Below are 13,624 nucleotides of genomic sequence, written 5' to 3'. Positions count from 1 at the left end.
GGATGTTGTTGAACCATTTGATTACTGCTGCTGTATTTCTCCATTGGTTGAGTGGTGTTTTGTCCTTGATTTTTGTGTTGACTCTGTCCAGGATTATTTTGCTGATTTTTCCTATTTCAGATTTAGTTGGGTTTATTAGTCGGCATGTTGGGTTATTTGCGAAGTTGGGTTTGTGGTCCTTCAATGTGATGAAGGCTTCCTTGTTGGCTGTGGCGTCCACCCTGTCCTCAATGTCCAGTTCAGCCGCGATCCTTTTATTTTCCAGGTGGATGTTCTGTAAGGTGTTGGGTTGCGCTTTTTTGTATGATTTGGTGATGCTTCTGTCCAGTAAGGTGTGGTGTTCTGGTATGTCCATTTTGTAGAAGTTTGTGGTTTTATCGGCAGCTATGATGAGGTTGTTTACTTTCTTGATGCGCTCCTTGTCATTTTTCAGTTTGGTGAGGAGTGGGTTGCGGATTGGCTTGAATTTGACTGATTGTATCATTTTGAGCATGTCGTTCTCAAAATCCTTTAGTTCCTCAACTGTGGGTGGGTTCTTGGTACATTTGAATCCGTAAGTTTCCTTTTGCATTCCTTTTGTTTCAGGGTGGAGGAAAAAATGTGCTTTCCACCGCATCCTTCTTAGGAAGTGTTCCGTCTTTTCTATGAGCCTTAGCTTGTATACCAAGAAGCGCATATGCCAAATTTTCAAAGAGAACGGCCTACGGATCACGATTGAAGCCAACAAGCAAACCGTCAACTTCCTTGACGTCACTTTCAACCTGAGAAATAACAGCTACCAACCATTCACGAAACCCAACACAACACTCCAATACGTGCACCATGACAGCAACCACCCACCCACCACCACGAAAAGAATACCTACCGGAATCAATAAAAGGCTATCGATGCTGTCATCTAGCAAAGCTGAATTTGACCAAGCAACCCCCCCGTACCAAAAAGCCCGTGATGAAAGCGGATACAATTTCACCCTCACCTATGAACCCACGCCAGGAAACCAGCCAAAAAAGAACAGAAAACGAAACGACATCATCTGGTACAACCCCCCATACAGCAAAAACGTCTCAACGAACATTGGACACAAATTCCTCAATCTGATTGACAAACACTTTCCCAAAGACAACACCCTAAGAAAAGTATTCAACAAGAACAACATTAAATTGAGCTACAGCTGCATGAACAATATACGACAAATCATCTCAAACCACAACAAAACAATTGCAAATGAGCCGTCGGCCCCCAGACAGAGCGACTCCAAAACCAACAAAAGATGTAACTGTCGAAAGAAACCTGATTGCCCTCTCAACGGGGGGTGCTTACAAACATCAGTTGTCTACCAATCTAAGGTAATACGCAAGGACATTAACACATCCGACACATATGTAGGATTAACCGAGGGAGAATTCAAAACCAGATGGAACAATCACAAGGCTTCTTTCAGGAACAAAAACCTGCAAAATACCACAGAACTCAGCAAACACATTTGGGACCTCAAAGACAATAATGTTGAATATTCAATAACATGGCAAATTCTTGCATCCAGCACACCTTACAATAGTGGTAACAAAAGATGCAACCTATGCTTGAAAGAGAAACTGTTTATTATTTACCGTCCAGACCTGTCATCCCTCAACAAGCGCAGCGAAATTGTAACAACATGCCGCCATAGACGGAAACACCTCCTAGGTAACACATGAGCCAATCACCACGCCCCTAGGCCAGCCTGTACCCACCCACTCTGTGCCCTATATAAACCATGGTATGCGAATGCTCCCATTAAAATCTCCTGATGATTGAGGGTACCCCCCCTCATGAAACAGGCCTGTAGAGATGAAATAGTCTTGTGATTTTTTTCCCACACATACATATATAAATATATATATATATATATATAAATAAATATATATATATACACATATATATATAAATATATATATATAAATATATATATATATATATATATACACATATATATATATATATATATATATATATATATATATATATATATATATATATATATATATATATATATTAGTTTGTTTACATGCAGTCACCTTTCTTCATTCGACTTAATTTTTTTAGCTCAATGCGGACCCCAAGTCAAAAAGTTTGGACACCCCTGCAATAGCACAAGATGATAAATTGAAAATAAGTTATTTATTGCCATTTATAATAAAATATAAATATAATAATAACAACATATCATCCTATGGTATTATTATATTGATGTATGCTGTAGTTCATATGTATTGTCTCAATATGAAGGTTAATCTTTCTAATGTTGCTTCCTGGAAGATGTTTATTCAATGTTTTGTGTTGCCAGATGAAAGTATAGAAGAGTAAAACAAAAAAGGAGAGTGTATTGAATGTGGAAGAGGATTAAAAAAGATGCAATTTCCAAAATAAATCAACACTAGAGGTCAACAAAATGGCACCTGTTCCCCCTCTTTGGCACATCTCGCCGACGATGTTTATTTGGTCACGGCGCAGGAAGTGACATCACGTGTTGACAGCGTGGCCGGGACACGCCTCCTCAGAGGCGGGGGGGACGGCAGTGTTTGAGGCGACAGTCGGAGTCAGACGTGCTCGCATCATGCTCCTCCATTCTCCTCCAGCAGGACAAAGAGGACAGCTGGCGCGCTGAAAGGCGAGCAGGACGCCGGGAATAATCATCACGGCGTGGCTGGCGCGGTGAAAAGGGAGCAGGACGCTGGGCGCTGCGCCAGGGAATAATCATCACGGGGCGGGGGAGGGGGGGGGGGACAACCTCACGCCACGCTTGAGCGATGTTCCGCGGGAATCTCTCTCTCGCTACTGAGGCTCGCTGACGGACTAATGGAGGGACTCGGCGGCTTGTCATGCTTGAATGGCAGCTCGGAACGAGCGCTGGAGTCCCAGACCTTCTTGGTGACCGCTGCCAGATTCACTGTGGGGTAACGTGGCGGAGCCAAGAGCCCCCATAGCCTCCCCCGTCCCCGTCCTCTCCCTGAAGCGGTCTTCTGTGGCCTAAATGATCTCCTGGACTTCTTCGCTGCTCCGCCGTCGCCTCTTGGGCCCCTCCGTATTTCCTACAGACAACCATGGTCCATCACCGGGTTTGATCCTTCTGTCATCCCCGCCCTCCTCCCAGTCTCCTGCCCTCTGACCCTCTTGTTTTCTACGCCCCCTGTCCTTGGTGGCCCTCCCCGAACCCTTTCCCCCCCTATGACCATGTTGCCATGTGTCTGCTGGCTCCAGCCGATCCTCATGGTGCTGACCTCTGTCTTCTGGACCCGGGGGGAGAACTGTCCTGCAACGTGCTTGTGCCCGGACCCCCACACGGTGGACTGCAGCGGCCGTGGGCTGACCCACCTACCTGATGAGATCCCCCTGGATGTGCGCAGGCTCCTGCTGGCCGACAACTGGATACCCCGCATCCCCTCCGACTTCCTGGTTCTGTACAGTGACTTGGTCTACCTTGACCTCCGGAACAACACCCTGTCCTATATCGAACCAGGGACTCTCAGCACCTCCTCCAGGCTGGTCTTCCTGGATCTGGGCAGCAACAACTTGACGGAAATCCCCAAGGGGACGTTCGGGGAGTCCCGCAGTCTGATCAAGCTCCGTCTTGGCAACAATCCCTACCTGAGTATAGTGAGCGAGGACGCTTTCCTGGGCCTCACCTCGCTCCGGGAGCTGGAACTGGAGCGGAATGCGCTGTCCAGCCTCCAGGTGGGGGCCCTAAATCAGCTGCCCTCCTTGCGGGTGGTGAGGCTGGAGGGTAACCCCTGGGTGTGCAACTGCAACTTTGCCAACCTCTTTGCGTGGCTGATGGAGAACAGTCACAAGCTTCCCAACGGTAAGCAAAGGCTTTTCCAAACCACTTCTATTTATGTTTCCCTGCACTGAGGGAACCCCTGCCCTCCCGCCCTCCCTCCCTCTCGCTACCCTGTTCTAATTTAGTCCTCCACCCCCATAGTGAGAGACAGTGTGTAATATGACACAATCGCTTGTGTATCACAGCAAATATTTGCTCTTCCTGATTCCACGCGGATTGGACTTATCCTCTGTGCTCTCAACTTCCATTTTTCTTATGTAATGTCGGACATTTGCTGGAGATTTTGCAAGAAGCCTTCTGGTCCACGTGATCTGAATGTTGACCTGCATGCTTTTCTTCCATCCTTACAATCTTTTTGGATCCAATCCTTGGGGTTCACCCTTTTTTTTGTTCATATAATACCAAAAAAAAACATGTTGACTTGGTAATGCTAGAGCAGTGGTTCTTAACCTTGTTGGAGGTACCGAACCCCACCAGTTTCATATGCACATTCACCCAACCCTTCTTTAGTATCACCTCATGGTTTGGCAACCTAACCGTTAAGCTAAAAAGCAAACTGGCCGGCATGCATAAAACGGCAATGAAAATCGTAGGGAGGAAAGAATATGAGCCTATACAGAGCATCTATGAGCAGGCAGTTAGGAAAAAAGCTAAGAAAATTATTTCCAACTCACAGCATCCACTCTTTCCTGAATATGGAACCCTGCCATCAGGGAGAAGACTCTGGGTCCCACTATGCAAATTTAACCGCCTTAAATTATCATTTGTCCCAGCCTCCATTAAGCTGACCAACAATGTGCAATAATAATAACTTGGATTTATATAGCGCTTTTCTAAGTACCCAAAGTCGCTTTACATGTAGAACCCATCATTCGTTCACACCTGGTGGTGGTAAGCTACTTTCATAGCCACAGCTGCCCTGGGGTAGACTGACGGAAGCGTGGCTGCAATTTGCGCCAACGGCCACTCCGACCACCACCTATCATTCATCATTCAATTCACCGGTGTGAGTGGCACCGGGGGCAAAGGGTGAAGTGTCCCGCCCAAGGACACAACGGCAGCGATTTTTGGATGGTAAGAGGCGGGGAGCGAACCTGCAACCCTCAGGTTTCCGGCACGGTTGCTCTACCCACTACGCCATGCCGCCCCAATAGAATTTCAATACATAGGTTAGCACTTTTTTAGCACACAGCACTTTAGCACATAGCACTTTAGAACTAAGCACTTTAGCACACAGCACTTTATCCATGAGCTCTAGTGCAATGCACATTGGTACTTTATCTTTATCTCCATACTGTAGATTTTATGCCTACATCAAAGTGCCACCTATGTCTATCAAGCTCCATGTTCTGATGTTTAAATGTTAGTTGTCTGGTTGTGGTTGTGTCTGTGCTTGTGTTTTTGTTCTGTTGTTTTTGGGTATGTTAAGAAAGCAATGATGCACTGTGCCCAAGACAAATTTCCCCGCGGGGACAATAAAGTTGAACCTTGAACCTTGAACCTAGTGAAAAATATATTCAAATTCAAGACAAAGTTATATGTTTTTGGTAACACTTTAGTATGGGGAACATATTCTAAGTAACAAAGACTTAATTTAGAGTTATTTGGACACTTGGGGAACATATTCTAAGTAACAAAGACTTAATTTAGAGTTTTTTGGACACTAGGGGAACATATTCTAAGTAACAAAGACTTAATTTAGAGTTATTTGGACACTAGGGGAACATATTCTAAGTAACAAAGACTTAATTTAGAGTTATTTGGACACTTGGGGAACATATTCTAAGTAACAAAGACTTAATTTAGAGTTATTTGGACACTTGGGGAACATATTCTAAGTAACAAAGACTTAATTTAGAGTTATTTGGACACTTGGGGAACATATTCTAAGTAATAAAGACTTAATTTAGAGTTATTTGGACACTTGGGGAACATATTCTAAGTAACAAAGACTTAATTTAGAGTTATTTGGACACTTGGGGAACATATTCTAAGTAATAAAGACTTAATTTAGAGTTATTTGGACACTTGGGGAACATATTCTAAGTAACAAAGACTTAATTTAGAGTTATTTGGACACTTGGGGAACATATTCTAAGTAATAAAGACTTAATTTAGAGTTATTTGGACACTTGGGGAACATATTCTAAGTAACAAAGACTTAATTTAGAGTTATTTGGACACTTGGGGAACATATTCTAAGTAACAAAGACTTAATTTAGAGTTATTTGGTTAGGGCGGGGGTCGGCAACCCGCGGCTCTAGAGCCGCATGCGGCTCTTTAGCGCCGCCCTAGTGGCTCTCTGGAGCTTTTTCAAAAATGTATGAAAAATGGAAAAAGAAGAGGGGAAAAAACATATCTTTTTTGTGTTAATATGGTTTCTGTAGGAGGACAAACACATACCTGCCAACTTTTAAAATCAGAAAAACCTAGTAGCCAGGGTCCAGGGGCCGCAGGCCCCGGTAGGTCCAGGACAAAGTCCTGGTGGGGGGTTCAGCTTCGCCCCCCCCCCCCCCCCCCCCCCCCCCCCCGACGCAAAATGATTATTAGCATTCAGACAGGTTAAAATGTTGCTAAAACCATCACTTTTCTATCAGTCACAGTGACTTTTCAAAACAAAAATATTACAGCAAAAATCATATGGGTTGATTGACATGTTTATTCTGTAAGCTAACTTCAATAGTTTGAAATTATTTTGACAGTTAATGCCAGTTATCCTGTCAACCTTTCACAAGACTTCAATTTGTTAATTGAAAGTATAAACAGTATAAACACTTTTTACAGTAAACAAATGGTAAAACAGTACTAAACAATTCCATCAAAAAAAAAAATTGGTGTCATTATTAACTTTCTGTCCAAGCTTGTATAATCTACTGCCTTGTTCAATTGTAAAAAATATTCTCTGCCTAAAATTCACATTTCTATCACAATTATCATACTGTAAACATGGTAAGCTAACTTCATTAAAAATAATAGTCCTGTCAATAGCATGGAATTACAATTCAAATGTAGTTTTTTTGTAAGCCTTTCAAAAGAATTCAAAATATGAAAAATTCATGAAAATTAATTTAAGCCATCAGACACTTGAAAAGTGGCACATCACATCTCTAATGTAATCATTTTAACTTTTCAACAGAAATAGCACTGCAAAAATATTAAGGACATACTTCTGTATTTTGGTAGTTAAGCTGTCAACATTTAACAAGATTTCTTCAACTTGGACTTGAAAACATAAATAGTATAAACACTTTTAACAGTATAACAGTACTAAACAATTCCAATAGATAACATTGGTGTCATTACCTTTTTGTTTGCTCAATTATTGCCTCCGTAAATAAAACTTCGGCATTTATCACATCCAAAGAATCTGTTTGGGCGACGAAAAACGTTGAAAGTTTTCCACTTGTATCGCTAGCAACGGCATTAGACTTGTGTTTTTTTGTCCCAACGTGGTCTTTTACATCGCTAATTCCTCCGTGTCCGATCGAAAAATCTTGTCTGCAAAAGGTGCAATTCGCGTAGTTTTCACCTTTTTTGGAACGGATAATTATTCCCGGATAGGCTTTTGAATATTCTTCACGGAATGACTGCAGTTTTCTTTTCGGTTTAAGACTCGTTTGCAATTTTTCTCCGGCTGATTCCATGATCGTTCGCTCGTTTGGAAACAATGGGCAACAGGTGCCTCGTGCTTGGCAGCGGTGCTATAAATAGCCTCGCGGAATGGCTCGATAGGAAGTTACGGGAAGCAGGTCGATTGTCATTGTTGTTACGCGATTTCGTGAATAAAACTTTTTTTTAAATTTTTTTTTTTAATTAATGAAAAAACATATTTTTTATCACTGCAACCGTAACCCGGAATAGGTTGATGAAAACCGTACTAATTACGGGAAAACCGGAGTAGTTGGCAGGTATGTGACAATATCCAAACAACCGTCCCTAGTCATGGTGAATTAAACTAACACACATAACACAACCTAACACCATTATCAAAATTCACAATTACACACATTTAAAGGGGAACATTATCACAATTTCAGAATGGTTAAAACCATTAAAAATCAGTTCTCAGTGGCTTATTATATTTTTCAAAGTTTTTTCAAAATTTTACCCATCACGCAATATCCCTAAAAAAAGCTTCAAAGTGCCTGATTTTAACCATCGTTATATACACCCGTCCATTTTCCTGTGACGTCACATAGTGAAGCCAACACAAACAAACATGGCGGAAAGAACAGCAAGCTATAGCGACATTAGCTCGGATTCAGACTCGGATTTCAGCGGCTTAAGCGATTCAACAGATTACGCATGTATTGAAACGGATGGTTGTAGTGTGGAGGCAGGTAGCGAAAACCAAATTGAAGAAGAAACTGAAGCTATTGAGCCATATCGGTTTGAACCGTATGCAAGCGAAACCGACGAAAACGACACGACAGCCAGCGACACGGGAGAGAGCGAGGACGAATTCGGCGATCGCCTTCTAACCAACGATTGGTATGTGTTTGTTTGGCATAAAAGGAAACTAACAACTATGAACTAGCTTTACAGCATATGAAATACATTTGGCAACAACATGCACTTTGAGAGTGCAGACAGCCCAATTTTCATCAATTAATATATTCTGTAGACATACCCTCATCTGCGCTCTTTTCCTGAAAGCTGATCTGTCCAGTTTTGGAGTTGATGTCAGCAGGCCAGGGAAGCTAGGGTCGATAGGGGGTTTAGCTCGCTCGTCTGCGGGAACAAACTGCCGCCATTGCTTGCCGTGCTACCGAGGTCCTTTGTCCCTGAATTGCTCACACACTCCGGCACATTCAATGGGGGTCTGGCGGCAGATTTCTTTGACTTTATGGTTGGAAATGCATCTGCTTTGAGTGTCGCAGGATATCCACACATTCTTGCCATCTCTGTCGTAGCATAGCTTTCGTCGGTAAAGTGTGCGGAACAAACGTCCAATTTCTTGCCACTTTCGCATCTTTGGGCCACTGGTGCAACTTGAATCCGTCCCTGTTCGTGTTGTTACACCCTCCGACAACACACCGACGAGGCATGATGTCTCCAAGGTACGGAAAACAGTCGAAAAAAACGGAAAATAACAGAGCTGATTTGACTCGGTGTTTGAGAAAATGGCGGATTGCTTCCCGATGTGACGTCCGAGAGCGAATAATAGAAAGGCGTTTAATTCGCCAAAATTCACCCATTTAGAGTTCGGAAATCGGTTAAAAAAAAAAAAAGGTCTTCTTTCTGCAACATCAAGGTATATATTGACGCTTACATAGGTCTGGTGATAATGTTCCCCTTTAAATCCATTACAAAGCATGATGGGACAAATACAAAACACAATGTTTGGTTCATTTTAGCTGCTTGATATTTCTGATTGATGACACAACTCTAAAGAGGTCGTCAAGGTAGAAGTCAAACATTCACATACTCTTAATATCCAATTATATTCATTATAAATCCATCATATTAATATAATATGTACACACACACACACACATACATACATACATGTCTGTAAGTTTCTTGCTAGGTTATTGTTTTTCCCATCTGTTCGTAAACACTGGTCAGAATATACGGTAGCTATTCTTAAAAAAAAAAAGGAAAAAAAAAAAAAAAGTACCGGTAGTAGTGTATAAGGTCGTAGTACTTCAGTAGTAGTGTATTATCTAGTAGTACTTCAGTAGTAGTGTATTATGTAGTAGTACTTCAGTAGTAGTGTATCATACAGTAGTATTGCAGTAGTAGTGCATCATACAGTAGTAGCTCAGTAGTATCATTCAGTAGTATTTCAGTTGTAGTGTATCATACATAGTATTTTAGTAGTAGTGTATCATACAGTAGTATTTTGCTGGTAGTGTATCATGCAGTAGTACTTCAGTAGTAGTGTATCATACAGTAGTAGTTCAGTGGTAGTGTATCAAACATAGTACTTCAGTAGTAGTGTATCATACAGTAGTACTTCAGTAGTAGTGTATTATATAGTAGTACTTCAGTAGTAGTGTATCATGCAGAAGTATTTCAGTAGTAGTGTATCATGCAGTAGTATTTCAGTAGTAGTGTATCATGCAGTAGTATTTCAGTAGTAGTGTATCATGCAGTAGTATTTCAGTGGTAGTGTATCATATATAGCATTTCAGTAGTAGTGTATAATACAGTAGTATTTCAGTAGTAGTGTATCATGTAGTAATATTTCAGTGGTAGTGTATCAAATATAGTATTGTAGTAGTAGTGTATGATGCAGTAGTACTTCAGTAGTAGTGTATCATGCAGAAGTATTTCAGTAGTAGTGTATCATGCAGTAGTATTTCAGTAGTAGTGTATCATACAGTAGTATTTCAGTAGTAGTGTATCATACAGTAGTATTTCAGTAGTAGTGTATCATACAGTAGTATTTCAGTGGTAGTGTATCATACATTAGTATTTTAGTAGTAGTGTATCATACAGTAGTATTTCAGTAGTAGTGTTTCATACAGTAGTATTTCAGTGGTAGTGTATCATATATAGCATTTCAGTAGTAGTGTATAATACAGTAGTATTTCAGTAGTAGTGTATCATGTAGTAATATTTCAGTGGTAGTGTATCAAATATAGTATTTCAGTAGTAGTGTATGATGCAGTAGTATTTCAGTAGTAGTGTATCATGTAGTAATATTTCAGTGGTAGTGTATCAAATATAGTATTGCAGTAGTAGTGTATGATGCAGTAGTATTGCAGTAGTAGTGTATGATGCAGTAGTATTGCAGTAGTAGTGTATGATGCAGTAGTATTGCAGTAGTAGTGTATGATGCAGTAGTATTGCAGTAGTAGTGTATGATGCAGTAGTATTGCAGTGGTAGTGTATCAAATATAGTATTTCAGTAGTAGTGTATGATGCAGTAGTATTGCAGTAGTAGTGTATGATGCAGTAGTATTGCAGTAGTAGTGTATGATGCAGTAGTATTGCAGTAGTAGTGTATGATGCAGTAGTATTGCAGTAGTAGTGTATGATGCAGTAGTATTGCAGTGGTAGTGTATCAAATTTAGTATTTCAGTAGTAGTGTATGATGCAGTAGTATTGCAGTAGTAGTGTATGATGCAGTAGTATTGCACTAGTAGTGTATGATGCAGTAGTATTGCAGTAGTAGTGTATGATGCAGTAGTATTGCAGTGGTAGTGTATCAAATATAGTATTTCAGTAGTAGTGTATGATGCAGTAGTAGTTAATGATGCAGTAGTATTGCACTAGTAGTGTATGATATAGTAGTATTGCAGTAGTAGTGTATGATGCAGTAGTATTGCAGTGGTAGTGTATCAAATATAGTATTTCAGTAGTAGTGTATGATGCAGTAGTAGTTAATGATGCAGTAGTATTGCACTAGTAGTGTATGATATAGTAGTATTGCAGTAGTAGTGTATGATGCAGTAGTATTGCAGTGGTAGTGTATCAAATATAGTATTGCAGTAGTAGTGTATGATGCAGTAGTATTGCAGTAGTAGTGTATGATGCAGTAGTATTGCAGTAGTAGTGTATGATGTAGTAGTATTTCAGTAGTAGTGTATCATGTAGTAATATTTAAGTGGTAGTGTATCAAATATAGTATTGCAGTAGTAGTGTATGATGCAGTAGTATTGCAGTAGTAGTGTATGATGCAGTAGTATTGCAGTAGTAGTGTATGATGCAGTAGTATTGCAGTAGTAGTGTATGATGCAGTAGTATTGCAGTAGTACTGTATGATGCAGTAGTATTGCAGTGTAAGTGTATCAAATATAGTATTTCAGTAGTAGTGTATGATGCAGTAGTATTGCAGTAGTAGTGTATGATGCAGTAGTATTGCACTAGTAGTGTATGATGCAGTAGTATTGCAGTAGTAGTGTATGATGCAGTAGTATTGCAGTAGTAGTGTATGATGCAGTAGTATTGCAGTAGTAGTGTATGATGCAGTAGTATTGCAGTGGTAGTGTATCAAATATAGTATTTCAGTAGTAGTGTATGATGCAGTAGTATTGCAGTAGTAGTGTATGATGCAGTAGTATTGCAGTAGTAGTGTATGATGCAGTAGTATTGCAGTAGTAGTGTATGATGCAGTAGTATTGCACTAGTAGTGTATGATGCAGTAGTATTGCAGTAGTAGTGTATGATGCAGTAGTATTGCAGTAGTAGTGTATGATGCAGTAGTATTGCACTAGTAGTGTATGATGCAGTAGTATTGCACTAGTAGTGTATCATGTAGTAATATTTCAGTGGTAGTGTATCAAATATAGTATTGCAGTAGTAGTGTATGATGCAGTAGTAGTGTATGATGCAGTAGTATTGCAGTAGTAGTGTATGATGCAATAGTATTGCAGTAGTAGTGTATGATGCAGTAGTAGTGTATGATGCAGTAGTATTGCAGTAGTAGTGTATGATGCAGTAGTATTGCAGTAGTAATGTATGATGCAGTAGTAGTGTATGATGCAGTAGTATTGCAGTAGTAGTGCATGATGCAGTAGTATTGCAGTAGTAGTGTATGATGCAGTAGTATTGCAGTAGTAGTGTATGATGCAGTAGTATTGCACTAGTAGTGTATGATGCAGTAGTATTGCACTAGTAGTGTATCATGTAGTAATATTTCAGTGGTAGTGTATCAAATATAGTATTGCAGTAGTAGTGTATGATGCAGTAGTAGTGTATGATGCAGTAGTATTGCAGTAGTAGTGTATGATGCAGTAGTATTGCAGTAGTAGTGTATGATGCAGTAGTAGTGTATGATGCAGTAGTATTGCAGTAGTAGTGTATGATGCAGTAGTAGTGTATGATGCAGTAGTATTGCACTAGTAGTGTATGATGCAGTAGTATTGCAGTAGTAGTGTATGATGCAGTAGTATTGCAGTAGTAGTGTATGATGCAGTAGTATTGCAGTAGTAGTGTATGATGCAGTAGTATTGCAGTGGTAGTGTATCAAATATAGTATTTCAGTAGTAGTGTATGATGCAGTAGTATTGCAGTAGTAGTGTATGATGCAGTAGTATTGCAGTGGTAGTGTATCAAATATAGTATTTCAGTAGTAGTGTATGATGCAGTAGTAGTTAATGATGCAGTAGTATTGCACTAGTAGTGTATGATATAGTAGTATTGCAGTAGTAGTGTATGATGCAGTAGTATTGCAGTAGTAGTGTATCAAATATAGTATTTCAGTAGTAGTGTATGATGCAGTAGTAGTTAATGATGCAGTAGTATTGCACTAGTAGTGTATGATATAGTAGTATTGCAGTAGTAGTGTATGATGCAGTAGTATTGCAGTGGTAGTGTATCAAATATAGTATTGCAGTAGTAGTGTATGATGCAGTAGTATTGCAGTAGTAGTGTATGATGCAGTAGTATTGCAGTAGTAGTGTATGATGCAGTAGTATTGCAGTAGTAGTGTATGATGCAGTAGTAGTGTATGATGCAGTAGTATTGCAGTAGTAGTGTATGATGCAGTAGTAGTGTATGATGCAGTAGTATTGCACTAGTAGTGCATGATGCAGTAGTATTGCAGTAGTAGTGTATGATGCAGTAGTATTGCAGTAGTAGTGTATGATGCAGTAGTATTGCAGTAGTAGTGTATGATGCAGTAGTATTGCAGTAGTAGTGTATGATGCAGTAGTATTGCACTAGTAGTGTATGATGCAGTAGTATTGCAGTAGTAGTGTATGATGCAGTAGTATTGCAGTGGTAGTGTATGATGCAGTAGTATTGCAGTAGTAGTGTATCAAATATAGTATTTCAGTAGTAGTGTATGATGCAGTAGTAGTTAATGATGCAGTAGTATTGCACTAGTAGTGTATGATATAGTAGTATTGCAGT

General features: G+C 40.1%; 1 protein-coding gene and 1 long non-coding RNA gene across 5 annotated transcripts in view; one reads left to right on the top strand and one right to left on the bottom strand.

The window, feature by feature from the left end:
- LOC133617595 (uncharacterized) overlaps window positions 1-13,624 on the bottom strand; it is a 232,822-nt gene that overhangs the window by 95,196 nt on the left and 124,002 nt on the right. The window lies entirely within an intron of this gene.
- Window positions 2,574-13,624, top strand: part of LOC133617594 (leucine-rich repeat-containing protein 38) — a 70,237-nt gene continuing 59,186 nt past the window's right edge. The window contains exon 1 of the mRNA XM_061977659.1: window positions 2,574-3,841. Within this exon, the coding sequence (XP_061833643.1) occupies window positions 3,208-3,841 (634 nt within the window). The 5' untranslated portion in view covers window positions 2,574-3,207. The remainder of the gene's footprint in view (window positions 3,842-13,624) is intronic.

Source organism: Nerophis lumbriciformis, linkage group LG18 (genome assembly GCF_033978685.3).
Source record: "Nerophis lumbriciformis linkage group LG18, RoL_Nlum_v2.1, whole genome shotgun sequence".
NCBI classification, from domain to species: domain Eukaryota; kingdom Metazoa; phylum Chordata; class Actinopteri; order Syngnathiformes; family Syngnathidae; genus Nerophis; species Nerophis lumbriciformis.
The sequence above is the reverse complement of the archived record's forward strand: the minus strand, read 5'-3'. Positions and strand labels throughout refer to the sequence as shown.